The 22,069-nt window shown below is 47.4% G+C and overlaps 1 protein-coding gene across 20 annotated transcripts in view; it reads left to right on the forward strand.

Annotated features, from left to right (window-relative positions):
* PLEKHA5 (pleckstrin homology domain containing A5) overlaps positions 1-22,069 on the forward strand; it is a 249,250-nt gene that overhangs the window by 143,828 nt on the left and 83,353 nt on the right. For all 20 annotated transcript variants that reach the window (XR_013231427.1, XR_013231428.1, XM_077340136.1 and 17 more), the window contains 3 exons: positions 7,205-7,288; positions 13,600-13,720; positions 19,164-19,268. Coding sequence is in view for 18 of the 20 variants with exons in the window: in XM_077340136.1 (XP_077196251.1) it covers positions 7,205-7,288; positions 13,600-13,720; positions 19,164-19,268 (310 nt within the window). In the remaining 2 variants the exon portion in view is untranslated. The remainder of the gene's footprint in view (positions 1-7,204; positions 7,289-13,599; positions 13,721-19,163; positions 19,269-22,069) is intronic.

Below are 22,069 nucleotides of genomic sequence, written 5' to 3' on the forward strand. Positions count from 1 at the left end.
ATTCCCTTTGTTACCTTCCTAGTTAAGTATTCTAATTGTACGACCCGATAGTCATCTGTGTCCCCGGTAAAAAAGAAAAGAAAAAAACCTTTCTGCAGAAAGCTTTCACCTTTGTTAAAAAGTAGATTAATTGGGGGAAAAGTTCATATCTTCAGACATGTGATGGGGAAAGTTCTTATATTCCAGCATGTGATGAGGCTTACCCATACTGCTTGTACCGGCGTAGGCCACATCCTTGCCAGCAGCACAGTTAAGATTTTTGCTTTTGTTTTCTTTTCCTCGTATTCGGGCAGCTTTTTAATTCGCTTGCTAGGGGAACCTCAGCAAAACGTCGGGGTTAAGGCAGAGGAGAACGAAGAAGACATCTTGCTGACTTGCTTATTGAGGAATGGAGACGTTTTGTGTGCTGGCTCCACTTCTGTCTACTCAGATTCTGGGTTTCAGATTCCTAATGCAGTCGTGGTGGAAGAGAGCCCTGACTTTCAGCGTCGCTGGAAAAGCAGTGAGCTGCTGATGTGGTTTTGGATTTAACAGCTAAGTCAGTGAAGAATGTGCATCCCTAACAGCAAATATTGCAGGAGAAATGATTTGGGATTGCTGTTTTCTCACCAAAGATTGACTTTGGAAACACAAACATCATTAAGTGTGGGGAGAGGTCTAACTCTTTGAAGTAACATAGTAGAGCGATGTAGAAGCATCTTTCTCAGTAGCTGTGGTCCTTGAAACATATTCCACATGTGGCCTTTTGCTTTCTTAGAGTCCTGCTGGGTCAGGCCAGGGGTCCCATCTGGTCCTTCCTGTCTCAGACAATGGCCAGCTGGTTATACTGGAGGGCCAGCAACAGGGCACAGAAGCCAAAAGAATCTCCCATATGCAACCTTTTGCTTCTGTAAGAACAGAAGAGTCCTGCTGGGTCAGATCAGGGACCCATTTGGTCCAGCATCCTGTCTCACACCCTGGCCAACCCATTACGCTGGCGGGCCAGCAATGAGGCCTAGAGGTCGAGGTCTTCCAATGCTATTGACTCCTAGCACTGATATGCAGAGGTTTACTGCCTCTGAATGAGGAGGTTCCCCTTCACTTGTCGCAACTAGTAGGCACTGATAGACCTGTCCTCATTTTGAATCCAGTGGGACCTTTAAGACCAATAAAGCTTTATTCATAGAGCTTTTGTGAGCAGGCCCACGTTCTCAGACAATGGAACAGGGATCATAAGAGTACATATATGAGGAGAGAGTAAATTAGTAGTAAATTAGCATCATATGTATTAGTAATTTACTACTAATTTACTCTCTCCTCAGATCTGTACTCTTATGATCCCTGTTCCATTGCCTGAGGAACTGTGCCTGCACATGAAAGCTTACACCTTGAATAAAACTTTCTTGGTCTTAAAGGTCCCATTGGACTCAAATTTTGTTCTGCTACTTCAGACCAACCCAGCTACCCACCTGATTCTGCCCTCCCCATGCAAGTGGATACTTCCCATACACTTCTGTGGGACATATAGAGCGCTGTTCGGCTCCCTCTCCTGGTTGGTCTCCTCCAGGCCTTCCTCTCGAGCAGGGGTAGTCAACCTGTGGTCCTCCAGATGTCCGTGGACTACAATTCCCATGAGCCCCTGCCAGCAAATGCTGGCAAGGGCTCATGGGAATTGTAGTCCATGGACATCTGGAGGACCACAGGTTGACTACCCCTGCTCAAGAGGATCCCCATGTGAGGTGTGATGTATGAGAGAAAATGTCCAAAGGACTCCATTCAGACTTCTCGAATCATAGAGCTGGAAGGGACCTCCTGGGTCATCTAGTCCAACCCCCTGCACTGTGCAGGACACTCACAACCCTCTCGCTCCTCCACTGTCACCTGCCACCCCCACGCGCAGTGGCTATTATGCTCACGTTCCCACAAAGAACCTTGACTCCCATATCTCTTGGTAAACTGCAATATTGAGCCGGTGGCTTTGCACCTTAAGAGCCTGCCGGTAAGAGGATTTCTGATAGGAGCTGTCGCTTTCTTTCTGGTGGAGACACGTCTCCGCCAGCTGTGCCCACTTTTGAAGGCTTCACGTCCCACTGTGCAAGACGGAACTGTACCGCTGACATCCTGAGTTGGCGGAGGAATGGCCTTGCATGCCGATGAAACATCTCGGGGGTCTTTTGGGCTTTGGCTGTGCACGTTGGCACATTTGCGCGGGCGCACCTTCTGCTTGAAACATCCGCACACTGAGTGCTTTAAAGTTGGAGTATCCAGCGCACGGTTTGAATTTTGATCACGGGAAATATTAAAATGCACCACCTGCGTTCGTTTACCTCTGAAGCTCTATTTTTTTTTTTAATTCCGTGCGTTAAACAATAGGTCGAGGATGCAGAGCGGCAGGTAAGCTGATGGGAAACTGCTTAGGCAGAAAGGCTGCGGAAACATCAACAGCGTTTGTATAATTAAAAAAAAAAGCATCTAGAAGCATGCAAATAAACCTTCACCGGCCAGCTAGAACAAGAGACCCTGGGTTTAAATTCTGGGCCGAGCAGCTGAATTAATCTGCATGAGAACCCTTTTAGAAGTATCAATCGTGCGGTGTAGGAAGGAGTCGTCATGCATTTCGGCAAACCGAAAAGCAAGTCGCCAAAGAAGATTGTTTTAAAAGTAATTTTCGGGAAGGACGCTTTTTCAGGTATGGGGTTTGGGTCTCTTAGGGCTCTCCCACCTCGGATGAGATGTAAATCTACCTGGAGGAGCAGCACAAAAGCCAGAATCGGAGTTGTGAGGCGCAGTCTACGTGGAACTGCTCTCGGCTCTAAGAAGGAATAGCAGCGAGAGCTTTTGCAAGTGGTTTCTTCTGCCGCCCTACAGTCAGGTTCTTTGTGGGTCAGCGAAGGCTCCGATTAACGGCACGGACTGGCATAAAGGGGGCTCTGTGTGGATATTGATTTCTCCAGTAAGCAGGAGACGGGACAACGGATCCCCTTTTTCTCCGTCTTGTGAAGGCCGGACATGAAAAATTATGGGCTCAAGTTTTGGTTGCGAGGAAGCGTTGTGCAGATGTAGGATGAAAAAGGAAAGTTGGTTTTATACCCTGCTTTTCACTACCCTAAAGAGCAGGGGTAGTCAAACTGCGGCCCTCCAGATGTCCATGGACTACAATTCCCAGGAGCCCCCTGCCAGCATTCGCTGGCAGGGGGCTCCTGGGAATTGTAGTCCATGGACATCTGGAGGGCCGCAGTTTGACTACCCCTGCTAAAGAGTCTCAAGTCAAAGTGGCTTCCTATTGCCTCCTCTTCCTCTCCCCAGAACTGTGAGGTAGGTGAGGCTTAGAGAGCTCTGATAGAACTGCTCTGTGAGAACAACTCTAACAGGACTTACTCTGGCCCAGGCTTTCTCAACCAGGGGCTTATGAAATCCTGGGGTTTCTTGACAGCCTCAAAAATAATCATTTTTGAAAGTTGTTAAACATTCATTGGGGGATATAACCATGTATGATCGTGTAAAAAAAAATACCCATGGCTAACGATGGGCCTGTGGTGTGGGAAGAGGAGGGGCCCTGGGTGGGCGTGTACAAACCTGTGTTTCCCAACCATATTCTGCATGATTGCGCCATTTCCGGGGTTTCTCGAAGCCTTAAGAATGTTTCAGGGGTTTCTAAACAGTAAAAAAGTTGAGAACAAGAGAACTCTGACAGAACTGCTGTGTGAGAACAGCTCTAACATATCTGTGACTAGCCCAAGGTCACCCAGCTGGCTGCAGTGGCTACAACCAGCCACCTTGGCATCGTGGTTAGTAGCGGAGGCTTCTACTCCACCACATGCAGCCAGCTGGGTGACCTAGTCACAGATCTGTTAGAGCTGTTCTCACAGAGCAGTTTTGTCAGGGCTCTCTCTCTCTGCTCCACCTACCTCACAGGGTGTCTTTTGTGGAGAGAGGAAGGGAAGGCAATTGTAAGCCACTTTGAAATTCCATCGGTAGTGAAAAAAACAACCCTCCTCCTTTTTCTGCATGTGGAGGAACGGGGAATCAAACCTGGCTCTCCGGATTAGGGGCTGCCGCTCTCAATCTCTATACCTGTATGCTCCTGCCCGTTGAAATATTCATACCATGTACAGTTTTTCCATCTCCTGTAAAGAGGAATTATTTATTACTGGACGCTCCTCCCCGATTTCTGCTCTATCCCCACCACGAGTTATGGTAGAGTTCTCCCATCATCCCCAGGGAAAGAGGCTTTCCCCCCCCCCCCCATACTGGAGACCTCCTCCCAGCTTTCCCCCATGGACCTTAATCTGGAGCAGCCCCAGAGAAGTGAAGGGAGGGGAATCATCTGGGCATGGAATTTGGGTCACTGTGAATTTACTGCATTCTGCAGGGGGTTGGACTAGATGGCCTTGGAGATCCCTTCCAAGTCTATGATTCTCCCAGAGAAGCAGGCACCCTCAAAAGAACCCAAAATAGAAATTAATCTCTCCTTTACGGACCGCGTAAACAGTGCAAATGATGCTTGTTAGTCAAGATTAGTGTCGGGGCTGATTCATTTCCATTTTTTAATTCAACTCAGCATGTATAACTTTCTGCATAATAAAGAGATTTTAGGTGTGTGTGGGGGGGGGCGGAGAGAGTGGATTTTCAGTTCTTTGGCCAACATGGGTGGTTATCACACTGCCTGTGAAGGAACAAAGCTACTAACGCTTTGCTAGAAGTGTTTCGTGTTGGAACGGGGGCTTATGATTAGAGCAGGGCTGTGTGAAATTGCAAAGTGATTAAGATCTAAGAATGTTAACAAAAATACCAACAGGGGAATTGCTGGGATTAGCTCGCTGAAGCCAAGACTCTTGCGGGGTTTCAAGGTGAACTGCATATCGAAAGTAGGTTCCCCCCCTTTTTTTTTTCTTTTCTTTTAATGACTATAATACTGAACAGTATGGCAGAAAAGTTAGTTCTATCTGCTTGAATACTATTCAATTTTTCAGAAACTTTAGGAATTATCTTTACTTCTTGGCGAAGTTGGGTGTTTTTTTCCCCAAGTCTAGTCTCTCTGCCATCTTACAGATCTGTCAAACAGAAGGGCGGGCTAGAAGTATTGAAATGAACGGTGGTGAAAAGGTGTGCTGAGTGTTATAAAGGGGACCCTACTAATTTTTAGAAGCAGGTTTCTTTTATGCAAATGAGCTGTGGGCTGGAGTTTCTCTGAATGTTGCCCCCCTCCCCCCATAGTACCGAAATCCTTCATGTTCACAGGAGACCTCAGTTTGGACATTATGTCTTCTATGCAAACTATGGTTTGCTTTCCTCCTCCAAACCAGAATTCCAAACTCAGGTTTAATCCTGGTTTCGAATCCTCGTTTGCATGGAAGGAGGGGATGGTTTGTAGATCACACATCAGGGGACAATCCACCTTGAATCTGAAGGAAATAATTTTAGAGAAATACCCATGGTTTTGTTGCTATGTCTGAACTTCGCCATGGTTTTGTCTGAATTTAGCCATTTACAAATTTGAATCGTTTATGTGTTGAATAATTGAATCGTTGTTATACTAAACACTGTATTACTAAAGCTTTTGTCTTCTGTGATGATGTGGGGGCGGGATGTGTGAGAACAAGCTGGTTTTGGCTCCCTAGACTGTATAGGACGGGGTCCTGAACCCTTCTGAGCCTTCATGCACCTTTGGAATTCTGAGCGGTGGGCAAAATGGCTGCTGCAGGAGGTGGAGTCAACCACAAAATGGCTGCCACAGGAGGCAAATCCATCTACAACATGTCAGGGAGTTAGAGTATGCAGAACCAATCTCCACAGCCTATCAGGTCTCCAATGGCTAATCAGAAGTCCTGCTAGACCTGAGTTGGCCAAACTGTTGCTCTCCAGATATCCGGGGACTACAAATAGCACACTGATCAGGAGTGATGGTGATTTTAGTCCATGGACATCTGGAGAGACACAGTTTGGCCACCCATGTGCTAGAGCAAGACCTCATCTGGTCCTACCCGCCTTCTAAAAACACTTGCTGGGTGCCTAGAAAAGTTTTGAAGGGGTGCCATTGCACCCATGGGCTCCAGACTGAGGATCCCTGATTTAGGGGATATATTGTTGGGGAACATGGCCTAGGTCCTTGTCTACAGGACAGCCTTTCTTGGTATGCTCCTGTGTAGGAATTCCTCTCTTTTGACCAAGGCTTGTTTATGATGCTGCCATTTCAGGCAGGCTAAGGTAGCTTCTGTCCTGATGTGGACTTTCTCAGTACCTTCTGTCTATAGAATGACCCTCTTTCCTGGGTCAGGAAGGCCCACAAGGTTTAAAAGGCCCCATTATACAGGATAAATGAATGTTTTCGAAGGCTGGAAGTTAATTCTTTTTGCAAACGAGTCCATGGTGGGAATTCTGGTACTCCCTGTACATGATTTGCAGTGCTTCATTATTGTCCTGTGTAAAGGTAAAGGTATCCCCTGTGCAAGCACCGAGTCATGTCTGACCCTTGGGGTGACGCCCTCCAGCGTTTTCATGGCAGACTCAATACGGGGTGGTTTGCCAGTGCCTTCCCCAGTCATTACCGTTCACCCCCCAGCAAGCTGGGTCCTCATTTTACCAACCTCGGAAGGATGGAAGGCTGAGTCAACCTTGAGCCGGCTGCTGGGATCGAACTCCCATCCTCATGGGCAGAGCTTTCAGACTGCATGTCTGCTGCCTTACCACTCTGCGCCACAAGAGGCTCTATCATTGTCCTGTGTACTGGTGCTTTATTACTGTGCATTTTAACTGTAACCTCTCCTTTCTTCAGGAGAAGCGAGGAATGGATAAATATGCAAAACTTGATTTGTAGATGCCAAAGCAGATGGCTTCCGTTTTATCGACGGTTCCCTTTGCATCTCCTCCCACAATCCGGGGTTTGCACTCCAGTGCAAAGTGCCAACTACGGGTTAAAATATGAGTTGCAACCTCTTTTAAAAAAACAACACAAACTTCTGACATGGCTTAATATGGGTAGACAGGGAATGTTCGGCTCAAACGTTCCATGCGAAGCTCAAAAAGATTGCTGGGCACTTGAGTTTAAAATGCCCTGTCTCAAGTATCCTTAGCCGCCGTGCCTGGGTCCCTGTGAGAGGAGGCACGTGTGTGCCATTTAAGGTTTCCGTGATGAATCTACCCGCTTGCCGCCTCTGGATTTTGCAGTTGCGCGTTGAAAAGAACGGTGCGCTTATGCGTCTCCTCTCTGTTTTGTCTCCTCCAGCCATAATGAACGGAAAGTGACCTGCAAGCACCCCGTCACCGGGCAGCCATCACAAGACAACTGCATTTTTGTCGTGAATGAACAGTAAGTATTTTACTCCATGAATAAAGAGCTTTATTAAGAGCACGTCGGGTTTGGGATGATCATCAGCTGATCGGCTAAGCCAGGGGTGGTCAAACTGTGACCCTCCAGATGTCCGTGGACTCCAATTCCCATGAGCCCCTGCCAGCATTCGCTGAAGGTTCCGAAGCCTACAGTTTGACTACCCCTGTTTTAGAGGCTTCCTCCACAGCAGGCCTGAAGGGAAGGAGGGAGCAGAATCCTGAGCAAGAGCAACAATTGGCCCTGAGTGGAGGATATTCCACCAATAGGAGGCTTCGGAACCTTCAGCATTTCGTCAGGGTGTCCGGTCACAATTGTATGTATATAGAGCAGGGGTAGTCAAACTGCGGCCCTCCAGATGTCCGTGGACTCCAATTCCCATGAGCCCCTGCCAGCATTCGCTGAAGGTTCCGAAGCCTACAGTTTGACTACCCCTGTTTTAGAGGCTTCCTCCACAGCAGGCCTGAAGGGAAGGAGGGAGCAGAATCCTGAGCAAGAGCAACAATTGGCCCTGAGTGGAGGATATTCCACCAATAGGAGGCTTCGGAACCTTCAGCATTTCGTCAGGGTGTCCGGTCACAATTGTATGTATATAGAGCAGGGGTAGTCAAACTGCGGCCCTCCAGATGTCCATGGACTACAATTCCCAGAAGCCCCTGCCAGCATTCGCTGGCAGGGGGCTTCTGGGAATTGTAGTCCATGGACATCTGGAGGGCCGCAGTTTGACTACCCTTGGTCTAAGCTTTGGCCAGTCAGCTGAAAAAGCCTTGGTTTAGGTTAGAAGTTACCTTTATTAAAAAAGGTACCTTTTATTAAAAAAGGTAACTTCTAACCTAAACCAAGGCTTTTTCGGCTGACTGGCCAAAGCTTAGACCAGGGGTAGTCACTGCGGCCCTCCAGATGTCCATGGACCACAATTTCAAGGGACGGATTTCAAGGGACGGTGGGCTTCTTGCCCTCCAGGGCCAGAAGACTTGGGAGGGGGGAGGGGGCAGGGCTCAGTGGAAGAACCTTTGCTTTGCATGCAGAAGGTCCCGAGTTTCATTCCTGGCATCTGCAGTGAAAGGACAAGGGAGGAGGTAATTTAAAAGAACTCAGCCCAAGACTCTGGAGAGCTGCTGACAGCCTGAGTAGACAGTACTGACCATGATGGACCAACAGTATGATTCAGCAGACAGAAATGCTGATCTTATGAACTTAGGTAGATTGGGAGTGGGTGGGCAGGAAGGGATGTGCCTGTGTTTGTCTCTTTTGGCCCTTCCTTGCATACCTAGGGATGGTAGATGATTGCCACTGTGGGATGGTAGGTGAATTTCCTCAGGCCAGGCTGGATTCTGGAGATTTTTGGTAGAGGGATCACTTGGGCATGAAATTGGGGCCACTGTGGGTGGGCAGATAGTTGTGAATTCCTGCATTGTGCAGGGAGTTGGACTAGATGACCCTGGAGGTCCCTTCCAACTCTGTGATTCTATGACGGTTGGGCAGGTAGGGCACTTTCTAAGCAGCTGATACCTGTTTCCTTAGCTAATCTATTTCTAATCGGACATGCACCTGGCTGGATAAAACAAATGAACGGAGGAGGAATGCGAACAACGTCGGACTGAACTTTACTGAATGCAATATAATGTGAACTGCAAATATGAATGACTATTCTGAAAATAAACATATATATATATATTTAAATACCTGATATTCCTCCCTCTTATGTAGGGCAGTACCTGGCTTCTCCGTACTTGCCTATCAGGGCATTAAATGTATTTATTTCATTTATACTCCTCCCTCCCTTTCTCCATTTTATCCTTATGAAAGCACCTTGAAGAAGGTTAGTCTGAGAGGGTATGAGCGGCCCAAGGTCACCCCACAAGCTTTCGGGGGCAACGTGGGTCTCCCAGATCCTAGCCCAGGGGTAGTCAAACTGCAGCCCTCTAGATGTCCATGGACTACAATTCCCAGGAGCCCCTGCCAGCGAATGCTGGCAGGGGCTCCTGGGAATTGTAGTCCATGGACATCTGGAGGGCCGCAGTTTGATTACCCTTGCACTAGACCAAAGACAACATTCGCTCAGCAAGGAAGACAAATATAAAGGAAAACAAATGTAGGAGAGGGAAGATATAATTAATGTACAACAACAACAAGACTTTAATAGCATATAAAAGTACAATATAAGGAGGGAAAGTGCAAAAGGATCCACTGCCATACAGAGAAAACAAAGGCAAAGGTCATGCTTTAGAGTAGGACAAATTATATTCACGATCTCTCATGGCAAGATATAAAAACTTTGCAACTGGTTCAATTATATCAGGGTTCTGGGATGTCAAAAGATATAATTAATGTATAAAGTGGGGATTAATGGTTGAAAAAGTAGGATAGAACTGTAGTAAATAAATTTTAAAAATCAGGGGCCCTGTGCCTTCGCTGTAATCATAAATCTCGTAACTTTTGGGCATGAACTTTTTTGGGGGTGATTATTATTCAGGCCGTGTACGTGGCATTTAATTTTAAGCACAAATTGTAGCTGTAGTTCAGGGCTAATGATCTCCTCGGGGGTTCAGGTATAAAAACCCCATGAAGAGCCGTTACATCTCTGGAATACCGTTCACATTTTATGTTGGCTTAATATAATTTAATATAAATGTGATCGGTTAGGGAGTCGGGTTCAAAATTCCTGTATGTCAAGAAAGTGCAATTGTCCGGGGTAGAAAAATCTGATTGGGAAAAATGTCCTGAGGACACCTGAATCATGTCCAGAAGACCCACACTGTGCAGCCTAGCTTATTGTGCAAGCAGCCAGCCTACTAGATCACAAGGTATGTTGAGTACAGTTAATTCAATCTTAGCTTAGGTCTTTTTTAGCCCAGCTTATTGTGCAAGTAGCCAGCCTACTCTATGATAAGGTATGTTGAGTACAGTTAATTCAATCTTAGCTTAGGTCTTTTTTAGCCCAGCTTATTGTGCAAGCAGCCAGCCTACTCTATGACAAGGTATGTTGAGTACAGTTAATTCACCCTTAGCTTAGGTCTTTTTTAGCCCAGCTTATTGTGCAAGTAGCCAGCCTACTCTATGACAAGGTATGTTGAGTACAGTTAATTCAATCTTAGCTTAGGTCTTTTTTAGCCCAGCTTATTGTGCAAGCAGCCAGCCTACTCTATGACAAGGTATATTGAGTATAGTTAATTCACCCTTAGCTTAGGTCTTTTTTAGCCCAGCTTATTGTGCAAGCAGCCAGCCTACTCTATGACAAGGTATGTTGAGTACAGTTAATTCACTCTTAGCTTAGGTCTTTTTTAGCCTAGCTTATTGTGCAAGCAGCCAGCCTACTCTATGACAAGGTATGTTGAGTACAGTTAATTCACCCTTAGCTTAGGTCTTTTTTAGCCTAGCTTATTGTGCAAGCAGCCAGCCTACTCTATGACAAGGTATATTGAGTATAGTTAATTCACCCTTAGCTTAGGTCTTTTTTAGCCTAGCTTATTGTGCAAGCAGCCAGCCTACTCTATGACAAGGTATGTTGAGTACAGTTAATTCACCCTTAGCTTAGGTCTTTTTTAGCCTAGCTTATTGTGCAAGCAGCCAGCCTACTCTATGACAAGGTATGTTGAGTACAGTTAATTCACTCTTAGCTTAGGTCTTTTTTAGCCTAGCTTATTGTGCAAGCAGCCAGCCTACTCTATGACAAGGTATGTTGAGTAGTTAATTCACCCTTAGCTTAGGTCATTTTTAGCCCAGCTTATTGTGCAAGCAGCCAGCCTACTCTATGACAAGGTATGTTGAGTAGTTAATTCACTCCTAGCTTAGGTCTTTTTTAGCCCAGCTTATTGTGCAAGCAGCCAACCTACTCTATGACAAGGTATGTTGAGTAGTTAATTCACCCTTAGCTTAGGTCTTTTTTAGCCCAGCTTATTGTGCAAGCAGCCAGCCTACTCTATGACAAGGTATGTTGAGTAGTTAATTCACTCCTAGCTTAGGTCTTTTTTAGCCCAGCTTATTGTGCAAGCAGCCAACCTACTCTATGACAAGGTATGTTGAGTAGTTAATTCACCCTTAGCTTAGGTCTTTTTTAGCCCAGCTTATTATGCAAGCAGCCAGCCTACTGCAGAGGGGCCTGGAACTGGAGAAGACCTCCTAAAATGGCTGTGACCCAAAAGGTTGGAAACGGCTAGTGTAGTGGTTAGAGTGTGGTTAGAGTGACTAGGATCTGAGAGACCCAGGTTCGAATCCCCATTCTGCCATGAAAGCTCACTGGATGACTTGGCCTAGCCACACTTTCTCAACCTAACTTACCTCACAGAGTTACTCGGAGTACAGAATGGAGAAGAGGAAATGCTCTAAGCCAGTCACTATCGGAAAGAAAACCGGATGAAACGCAGTGCAAAGCTAAAATACATGAGCAACGCAAAGGGGTGCCAACTACTCAGGGCTTGGCCCACGGTGGCAGTTTTAGTCTTCAGGGCCTAGTTGGCGGCTCATTGCCATGTGGTAAAGTTCTGCCAAGGATCTGAGATCGGCTAGGGATGTCTTGCTCACGGGGCCCATGATTGCAGATGTAGGCAGAATAGGGCATTTCCTTTCCTTCCGGGTTTTGCCCCTCTCCCCTTTCTCATTTTGGGCCTCCTGACAGGAAAGCCTTTGGTATGGGCTCAGGTTTCTTAATTCCTGTATCAGTTTCTTCAGATGTACTTTTGTGCATGTGCCATTGGTTCCCTCTGCTTTGGTGGGTTTAACTGAATCCTCAGTTGCATGTATTGCTGATGCACTGCTGTGTCTTAAGTGACACAATTGTTCTGTGTATTTCAGCTTACTCTAGTACAAAAGGATTCTGTGCAGCTGGGTCAGCTGAGTCAGCCTCAGCAAATGCCTGCATCCTCATTCCTTTCAGCTACATTTTTGCTTACAGCTGTGGATCAGGGTCCAAACGGAGCCATATCCCTGCATGCTGCTGGTGTTTTGCTTCTATTTCAACCCCACAGGCCAGGCAGCAGGATAGTTTTGAAACGAGAGAAACTTTTAAAAGAGAGAAGTTATTTATTTACGCCCTGCTTTTCACTACCTGAAGGAGCCCCAAAGCGGCTTATAAATGCCTTGCCTTTCCTCTCCCCACAACAGACACCCTGTGAGGGAGGAGAGGCTGAGAGAACTTAGCTGGAACTGCTTCATGAGAACAGCTCTAAGAGAACTGTGACAGGCCCAAGGACACCCAGCTGGCTGCACGTGGAGGAGTGGGGAATCAAACCCGGTTCTCCAGATTAGAGGCCGCCGCTCTTAGCCACTCCTATAGACTGATCTGTCGGAAAAGAAAGTTGAGAAACGGGAGTTCCGGGACATGAATCCAGAGTAGATTTCTTGGGGGGGAGGCTATTTTCCATGACCACCCTGCCCTGCAGAGCTCTACCCCCTCCCCCCCCCCAGTAGTTATTGGGATTCCCGGACCTGCAATGGGGTAGGGAAGGAGACATGTTTTGGATTGCCTCAAGAGGGACATCGGCAGAAATGCAGAAATTGAGGCAGAATCTAACTCCATATATAGGTCCCCAAAGAGGTGGGGGGCTGGACTGGATGTCACTTTGTGATCTCTTCCTGCTCTGTGTGATTCTGATACATAATCTGGGGCCAAGGGACCAAGCCCTATGAAGATAGGTTGAGGGACTTGGGAATGTTCAGCCTGGAGAAAAGGAGGTTGAGAGGGGACATGATAGCCCTCTTTAAGTATTTGAAAGGTTGTCACTTGGAGGAGGGCAGGATGCTGTTTCTGTTGGCTGCAGAGGAGAGGACACGCAGTAATGGGTTTAAACTACAAGTACAACGATATAGGCTAGATATCAGGAAAAAAAAATTTCAGTCAGAGTAGTGGAATGGGCTGCCTAAGGAGGTGGTGAGCTCCCCCTCACTGGCAGTCTTCAAGCAAAGGTTGGATTCACACTTTTCTTGGATGCTTTAGGATGCTTAGGGCTGATCCTGCGTTGAGCAGGGGGTTGGACTAGATGGCCTTTATGGCCCCTTCCAACTCTATGATTCTATGATCTGATAACTGGCTGGATTAAATTGGTGCTCTATTTTTAAAAGCCTGACCCCCAGACAGATAACTGGTGGTGCTTTCCCCAACCCCCCTTCCTTCCTATGAATTGTCTTGCTTGAAATGCCTGCGGGCTTTGTCTGTGACCTCTGAGTAGCGCGCTCGGCAGGCAGCTGGGGAAGCGGCACAGACAGGCCGTTATTCAGAGAGCAGCTGGGGGTGCTTTGGGATGCTGGCCTGCCAACGCGGCAGGTTTGGGTCTGACAGCACATTCTGTTTACAGGACGGCGGCGACGATGTCGTCCGAGGACAAGAAGGACCAGTCGGTGAACATGATCAGCGAAGCCGCGCACTACAATTTGACGTCCAATTACTCCGTGCATCCGCTGAGTCCTCTGGGCAGAGTAAGTTGCTTGTATCCAGCATGCTTTATTTTGCTAGCGCCAAATCGTTCCATTTCGCAGAACGTCGTGGAGCTGCAATGCAATCGCATGGCAGCCCTATTGAGGACATTGTCTCTTTTGCGGATTTTTAGGGTTGTCAGCTCCAAGTTTGGAAATACCTGGAGATCTGGTGTGTGTGTGTGGGGGGGGGGGGTGGAACTTGGGGGAGGGGTTTGGGGAGGGGAGGGGCTTCAATGGGGTATAGTTCCATAGGATCCCCCAGCCAAAGCAGCCGTTCCCTCCAGGCGAACTGGTCCCTGTCTCCCTTGTCATGCCAGGTGATCTCACAAAACACAGAGACGGTTGCTACTTGGGATCCTACCATTGGGACCGACGGTCATATTGATACGTCGAAATGCTGCATGTTAATGTGGAAAGACGTCTTGTGAGATATATATTCATAGAGTAGAAATAAGGGTGGGGAACTACCGAGGAAAGCAGTCGCCCTGAAAACGAGAGACAATCCGGACCTCGGTTGCCCTGAAAACGAGAGACCGTCCCGACCTTGTCTGGGTTCTCATCCTTTCCTAAGGAAGAAAGAATGATTAAACTTGTAGCTGTCCGTGTTGCCGTTTTTCTTCTCCCGATCACCTGGAATTCGGCCAACTTAGTGGCTTTAAGTTTCAAAGGTCTGAAAATTACTATCCAGGCATTCATCTCTTGAGCTGCCTGATTTTCTATCCTCCTAAGATTACAGGGGCAACAAAGTACCTGCCAAATTTGTCCAACCCTCTTCTCTCGAAACCGGGATCCTACGGCGCTCTTGCCATCCGAGTCACCCAGGGAGTTCGTGCCTGAGGTGTCTGACAACTCGACAGCTCCCCCTTTTTTACACTCTATCTCAAAGCAGGCTCCTAGCCTCCCCGCGTCCAGCTGGATAACCGTTCTCTTGGGCCTGCTTCTCTCACTGTCCAAGGTGTTGACACCTGAAGAGAGTCCCTCTCAGGGCTGGAATCTGCTCGATAGAATCAGCATTCTAGACAGCCCTTGAAGGGTTTCCCAAAGGGGTGGGAGTTAATTCATTTTTAATGTATTTCTTAAATTTGTTAAACATCTATCGTTCCTGGCCCCAGGGATGCTTGCCTAGCCTCAACCAGGGCCAGGGCCTACCTGGTGGAATGAGCTCCCAGAGGAGCTGCAGGCCCTTGGAGAGCTTACTGCCTTCCGTTGGGCCTGCAAAACGGAGCTCTTCCACCAGGTTTGTGGTCGGGACCAGTGCTAGAGGAGATGGTGTGGATCTCCCTTGGCATTGTTACCTGAAAATCTGGTATCGAACATCTTGCTTCCCCCCATGCTGCCCTTGCAAGGGTCTTGGGATTTTTGCCATCTGTTAAGATTTTTGTGTCTTGGGATTGGGTTTTAATGGGGGTGGCATTGAACTTTATTGCATGGATTTTGTTTTATGCGACCCACCGTGAGCCGATTTTCGAGAGTGGCGGGCTATAAATCCAATAAACACATAAGGGTCCTGTGTATTTCGGCTGGAGGATCTATTGATGGAGGGAAGTAAGAGGGGGAAAAATGCCTTGGCTTGGCTGGTCTCTCCTTCTGGTAAAGATCCAGAAAATGGGAAATGAAGGCAGTGAGCCAATTCCAGAAAATCCTGCTACGTCAGGAAGCCGCAGAAGGATTGGCTGGAGCCCACAATGAGATGAGGCCCCTGCAAATGTTGTTTTGTCGCAGTGAGTGATGCTAGCCAATCAGATCTCTCGGAAAAGCCCATCGCTCAAAGGTCTGGTTCCGTGAAGAATTCACTCTTCATTGTCTATCTGTTTATCTGGGCCAGGGGTAGTCAAACTGCGGCCCTCCAGATGTCCATGAACTACAATTCCCAGAAGCAAATGCTGGCAGGGGCTTCTGGGAATTGTAGTTCATGGACATCTGGAGGGCCGCAGTTTGACTACCCCTGATCTGGGCCAATGAGAGTTTGATGAGTGGAGGTAATAAACTACTAGGTATTATTGCCATCTAGTGCTTCCCACACTGTTTCTCAGTTCATACCTAGGGTTGCCAACCTTCAGGTGGGGCCTGGAGAAATGGTGGTTCTGGAAGATGAGCTGTATGGCATTGTACCCTGCTGGGATATCTCCCCAAACTCCGACCTCCTCAGTCTGTGCCCCCCCCCCGAAATCTCCAGGTATTTGCTAACCTGGAGTTGGCAACCCTAGCTGATGCCCCTTCCCTACTGGGTGAACACAATACTGCCCCCCCTCCCCCACTTCATTTTTCTCCTCCAAAGGTCTCAGGGCAGTGTCCTGCTTTCTCCCTTTATCAGATTTTTGTCCACGCTGCAAAAGGAGGCTTATTCGCTCCAGATGTCCTCGCAGGGTTTCCTAGAACGTTCACCTGATGCCACAAAAGATAAAATAAATGAACCAGCGGGTTAAGGATGGTGGAAGCAAAATGCAGGCAGGCTCTTAGGAAAATTGGGTTGGCAGACTTCAGCCTCGGTTTCCCACCAGCTCCACCGCTATTGCTCCTGGTTTCATATAACCGAGACGATGTGAAGCCATGGAAAGTCTCTTCAGCTGCAGCCGCATAATTGTTTGCAGATCCCCAAACAGACTGCTGGGTTGGTTCTTGTTGCCGAAAGCCATCTTTTGAGGAAAAGAGCTTACAGCTTCAGATTTTGTAAATGCTAAATTTAGAACAGTTGGGGGGGGGGGACCTACTGTGTTATTTCTGAATGACATTAAGCTTCCTCAAAACCTGGAACAGTTCGTTCCTTAAAATGTGAGGGCTAAATCTGGTATATATCCTTATGTAGAGCACAGAAACTCTTATATGTGTTTAAAGAAGACAGAAAACAATTGGTGGGAATCCGCTTGTGCACAAGAAAAAGACCGCAGTAGCCATTTGTACTGAGTGTATTCGTGTCTCTTATTAATAATAATACTAATTAATATTATTATTGTTAATATCATGCCCAACTCTGGTGCTGGAGTAGACTCTTCTGAGTCCGTTGGACTGCAAGGCGAACAAACCGGTCAGTCCTAGAGGAGATCAGCCCTGACTGCTCCTTAGAAGGCCAGATCCTGAAGATGAAACTCAGATACTTTGGCCACCTCATGAGAAGGAAGGACTCCCTGGAGAAGAGCCTGATGCTGGGAGCGAGGAAGCTGAAGAACCTCTCTAACTGTCAGGAACTTCTTCCGGATGTTTGATGTGCTTTGGGTTGCTAGCTGCACTTAGAAGAAAGAATGAGTAGTCGTCTGTTTGATTCACCATCACGGCTGTTCCCAAATAGCGTAGCCGCTGCAAAGATTCGCTTCTGTGTCTTGTGTTGCTCTTGGCATGGAAGCGAACGAGCGCATATTCAAAGCGCCGAACAGCTGCTTGGTTGTGACGGCCATTTATTATTCATCACCCGATTGCGGGAGCCCTTGCAATAACTGTTGTGCAGTAGGCGGCAGGGAGTCTCCGTGTCTCTTGTAACCTTTTGCCCTGAAGGAGCAGGCGTGCTCGTCCCTGTGGCTCTGAGTTTAACACGTGCCGCAAGACCGCGATCTCTAATCAAGGCACCGATTGGCCACGTGGCTCACAAATACCTGTGGAAGCTGTGCAAGAAATTGCCGGAGCCTGATTGTACAGAACAGAACAAAATTTCCCGGTGGCATTATGAAGTACAAAGAGCCAAGTATCCAAAGCGGGTCAAAAGGTAGCACTAATGACAAGTGTCAGAGTATTTAACAAGTTCCAGAGCAGGTGGCAGAATAGTCAAGCCTATGTCTTTAATGACTTGGTTGAAGTGCAGAAGCCAAAATTATTCTGCAGGGATGACTTGAGTTGAAGTGTCGATTCCATGCGCAAATGCTAAAAGAGATTGTGCTTCTTTGGACCGGTTCTGATATCGTTTCTCCTCCCGCTGGTCCCATGAAACGAGAAGTTCAGCCTTAAACTTGCTCTTTGCTCCTCTCACTGCAGGGAGAAACAAAGCCCAAATGAATCCTAGAATCATAGTTGGAAGGGCCCATGCAGGCCATCTAGTCCAACCCCCTGCTCAGTGCAGGAATAGAAATGGCAGAACCCCTTAAGAACCAGCTTGGTGTCATGGTTAAGAGCTGCAGCTTTCAATCTGGCAAATCGGATTTGATTCCCCACTCCTCCGTAAGCAGCCAGCTGGGTGACCTTGGGTCACAGTCCTGATAGAGCTGTTCTCACAGAGCCGTTGCTCTCAGCCCCACCTGCCTCTCTTGTGAGGAGTGGAAGGCAATTGTCAGCTGCTTTGAGGTAGTGAGAAGCAGGGTTTGAGGAGCCCCAGAAGTGATGTCAACTGGCCAGGCCTTCCTGCCACATCCCCAGAGGTGACATCATCACCTGTGTTAATAGGTAGGCTTGAGAAGGATGGGGGGGAAGACAGGAGGTGGTTTAAGGCAAGGTTTTATGAGTTGCAAATGACAGAGACTCGTCTTAGATGCTTAGAGAAATGCACAATAAAAAGTTCAGTAGCACCTTTAAGATCAACAAAGATTTATTCAAGTGCAAGCATACTTCCTCAGACTCTCAGCTATTATTTGACTCTGCATAGAGAGTGCATCTCATGTGTGTCAGAAAAAAACTCCAAAAAGAAACACTATACCAGTATTTGTTGGGGCTACACCTAATAGATTTCCCTTGACCACCCAGCTATACTTCATAATTGGTTTTAGATAAAAGTGCATTCTTTAATATTATTCCACCAAGGAAGACCCAGGAAGGTCGAAACACATTTGCTCTGTTCATGTACAGTTAGATCTATATAGTTTTTACTTTGTTTTTAACCTAATATTGGTGCACTTTAATAAATAATTGTTTAAATTGTAAATGGTTTTATCTCTCAACTTTTGAGTTCCTGACTTTGTTAAGGTTGGGTTTTCGTTCCCTTTTTGGTTTTGCGCTGATTTTCCCTAAGCCAACGCATCTATTCTCCTCCCCTTCTCCTCCAGGATCAGTCCTGCTCCTGATGCAGTCTCACAACCTCCAAGTTGAGACCTACCGTTTAGCGATTTTCTTTTTTTTTAAGCCATTTCGGTATAGCCCTCTTGCAAACACATGCTTTCGTTGGTCTGGAGATGCAACTTGCTCTGCCGTCAGTTCTCTCGCTAGCAGCTTTGCTCTCATGCGCTCTCGCCCTTGCAGATAACGGTGCCATGTTTGTGCAATACCTTATTAAGCTGCGGCTGAAACGTTTGATCCAGTCGTGTCTTGGGAGCTGCCTCTCTCCCTCTGCAGGAAACTTCAAGAAATGCCTAAGCCAGCAGAACCCGCAGGCCAATTACTTATTTACCTAAAAAAGAGAGTGGAGCTGTTTCTTAATCAGTCCCAAGAGAGGCCTGGGGGAACGACCCCCCGTCTGAGGCTAGGATTGTGTGTGCCTTTCCTACATGCAACCGATACTAATGCTGCCTTTCCTGATCTACTTTAGACATCTCGCTCTTCCAAGAAAGTGCACAATTTTGGGAAGAGGTCAAACTCCATCAAGAGGAACCCCAACGCACCTGTCGTTAGACGAGGATGGCTGTATAAGCAGGTATGGTGGCTCTCTGCCTTGCTGGATACTCTAGGGGGGGGGGGGAGCTGCTATAGCTGAAATCCTGTGCATGAATTACCAGACGTGAAAGCCCTTCCCAGTGTCGCTTTTATTATCCCTCAGTACATGATGAAGGAAACCTGCTAATGGCAGCACAAGTGCATCCAGTAATGGCATATTAGTGATTTTTACCTCCCCCCCCCCTCCCAGGTTTCTTGGGATAATGACAACACCAAGGGCGACAGGGTTGTATCAAACGGAGTATCGTGTCCAGATCATGAGAGGAGATGGTACTGCTTGACTCTGCTCTGGTTTGGCCTCACATGGAGTACTGTATTCAGTTTTGGGCACCCCAGTTGAAGAGGGATGTTGACAAACTGGAGCATGTCCAGAGGAGGGCAACATGATGAGGGGTTTGGAGACCAAGACGTATGAAGAAAGGTTGGGGGAGCTTGGTCTGTTTAGACAGGAGAAGACTGAGACGGGATCTTTATTTAGAAGGCTGCCATAGAGAGGATGGAGCAGAGTTGTTCTCTTTTGCCCCAGAGGGATGGACCAGAATGAATGGGATGAAATTAATTCAAAAGAAATTCCATCTAAACATCCTGAAGAAGTTCCTGACAGTCAGAGCGGTTTCTCAGTGGAACAGGCTTCCTCGGGAGGTGGTGGGTTTCTCCATCTTTGGAAATTTTAAAACAGAGGCTGGAGAGCCATCTGACAGAGAGGCTGATTCTGTGAAGGTTCAAGGGGGTGGCAGGTGACAGTGGATGAGCGATAGGGTTGTGGGTGTCCTGCATGGTGCAGGGGGCTGGACTGGATGACCCATGAGGTCCCTTCCAACTCTATGATTCTAGGGGCTCGATGGGCCTGTCAGAGGGCACTGGAAGGTGATCTTCTCTTTGGAAGGTTTTTATAGCTAAACCATTGCCTGGGCTGTTGAGACTTTCATTTTGCTTTATTCTCTGAGCTGAGCTGAGTCCCTGGAGGTTCCTCTTTGGCTTTTGTGCATTCACTCATCCACGTTTCATTCTACGCTGTCCTTGAAACCAAGGCAAGGTTACGTGGCACTTGACCTTGCCGCTGCGATTACAAATGCAAGAATTCAGGACGCCGCTCTCATGCCTCCACCTCTTACGCGGTTGCCAAAGGGAATTGGTCGTCTAAGGCTCATACCCAGAGAGACAGCAGTAATTTGTCAATTCCATGCGAGTATGAAGACGCTATTACCCCATAATTTGGCATGTGTGATCCCGCTCTGAAGACAGCACGGTGTCCGTGAAGAGCAGATCTGCATGTGTTTTAAGAAACCTGAAAAGACAGCCAGCCGTTGCTTGGGATCTGTATTCATAAGATGGCTCCCAGGTACTGTCGTGCTATAGAGAAGTCAGTCAAAGAAATGGAAGATGGACTAGCATTAAAGGAGCTAGATTCAACTTCATGAACACCTTGCCTGTCTGTCCAGGGGCCAGCCAATCGCCTTCCATCCCCCACTCCTGATTACTCCCTCCTCCTTCCACTTCCCTTCGAGGCTTGGAGGCTGCAGATCCCTGCCGCGTGAGAGCTGCCCCTGCCGGTGAGTTCCCTTCCCAGGGGCCTCCAGCCTTTCCAGGTCCTGGGGGGAGGGAGAGGCCATCCACAGAGTTTTTCCAATCCACTCCCCTAATTTAGTGCCTGCTGTATTCCAGAATGCAACGGGCTTGGCCCCTAGTAAATAATAAAATAATAAACTACAAAATATAGTACTTAGCTAAGTGGCACCCTTGAGGATGCCCATGTTCCAGAGTAGCATGTTGCTAATTATTTTGTTAAATATTGCAGATCAGCTCATCCATTATTTTAAACCCTACCTTTTAGAGCAGCGGTTCCTAACTTCTTACCTTTGTTGTCGTTGTTGTTGCATTCTAAACTTTTAAAGATTTAGTAGTCAAACGTGTATGTTGGGTCAGGAACAAAATTTGAAACAGGAACCATTTCCGTGGTACATTTTTGCTTTGTTTTCATTGACCAAAGGCTCAGAGTATCAGGGCCAAATCAGAACCCTTCAGATAGTGTGGTTTTCTGAGAAACGTCTGTTTACAAGGAACTGAAATCCATCTTTGCCCCTATCGGCAGATTTGACACCACAAAAGACGGTCAAACAAAATGCCAGAGTAGTGTCCCGTCTCCCCCCCCCCTTCCCCGAGCTGTCAAAACCTGCTGAAACGACCCAATATTTGTGTTGCCGACTTTGACAGTTGTTTTTATATTTGGTCAGCCAACTGAAAACTCAATATGGAAGGTTTCTTCAGCGGAGGAAAGGCCACCTTTTAAAAGCGAGAGTAATTCTGTCATTATTTGCCTTTGACTGGCAGGCCAATATCAGCTCTTTTTAAAATGTTGGCTTCCAGGAACCAGGAAATCAAAATCACTGTACATTGTCTGAGCCAACACTAGATGTGTATTCATCTTGAGAGCCAGCATGGTGCATTGGTTGGAAGCGCAGACTTTTTTAAATCTGGCAAGCCGGGTTTGAGTCCACGCTCCTTCACATGCAGCCAGCTGGTTGATCTTGGGCCAGTCACAGCACTGAGAAAACTGCTCTGACCAAGCAGGAATATCAGGGCTCTCTCAGCCTCACCTCCCTCACCTTTATATTAATAGCCTCTTCATCCCCTGTGAGGACTAGGGTTGCTGCCTCTAGATTTGGAAATACCAGAAGGCTTTAGGGCGGAGCCTGGGGAGGGTGGAGTTTGGGGAGGGGCCTGAGCAGTGACATAGAGCAGCGGTCCCCAATCCCCGGTCCAGGGATCAGTACTGGTCCA

The sequence above is a fragment of the Paroedura picta genome, chromosome 5 (genome assembly GCF_049243985.1).
Source record: "Paroedura picta isolate Pp20150507F chromosome 5, Ppicta_v3.0, whole genome shotgun sequence".
Classification (NCBI taxonomy): Eukaryota; Metazoa; Chordata; class Lepidosauria; order Squamata; family Gekkonidae; genus Paroedura; species Paroedura picta.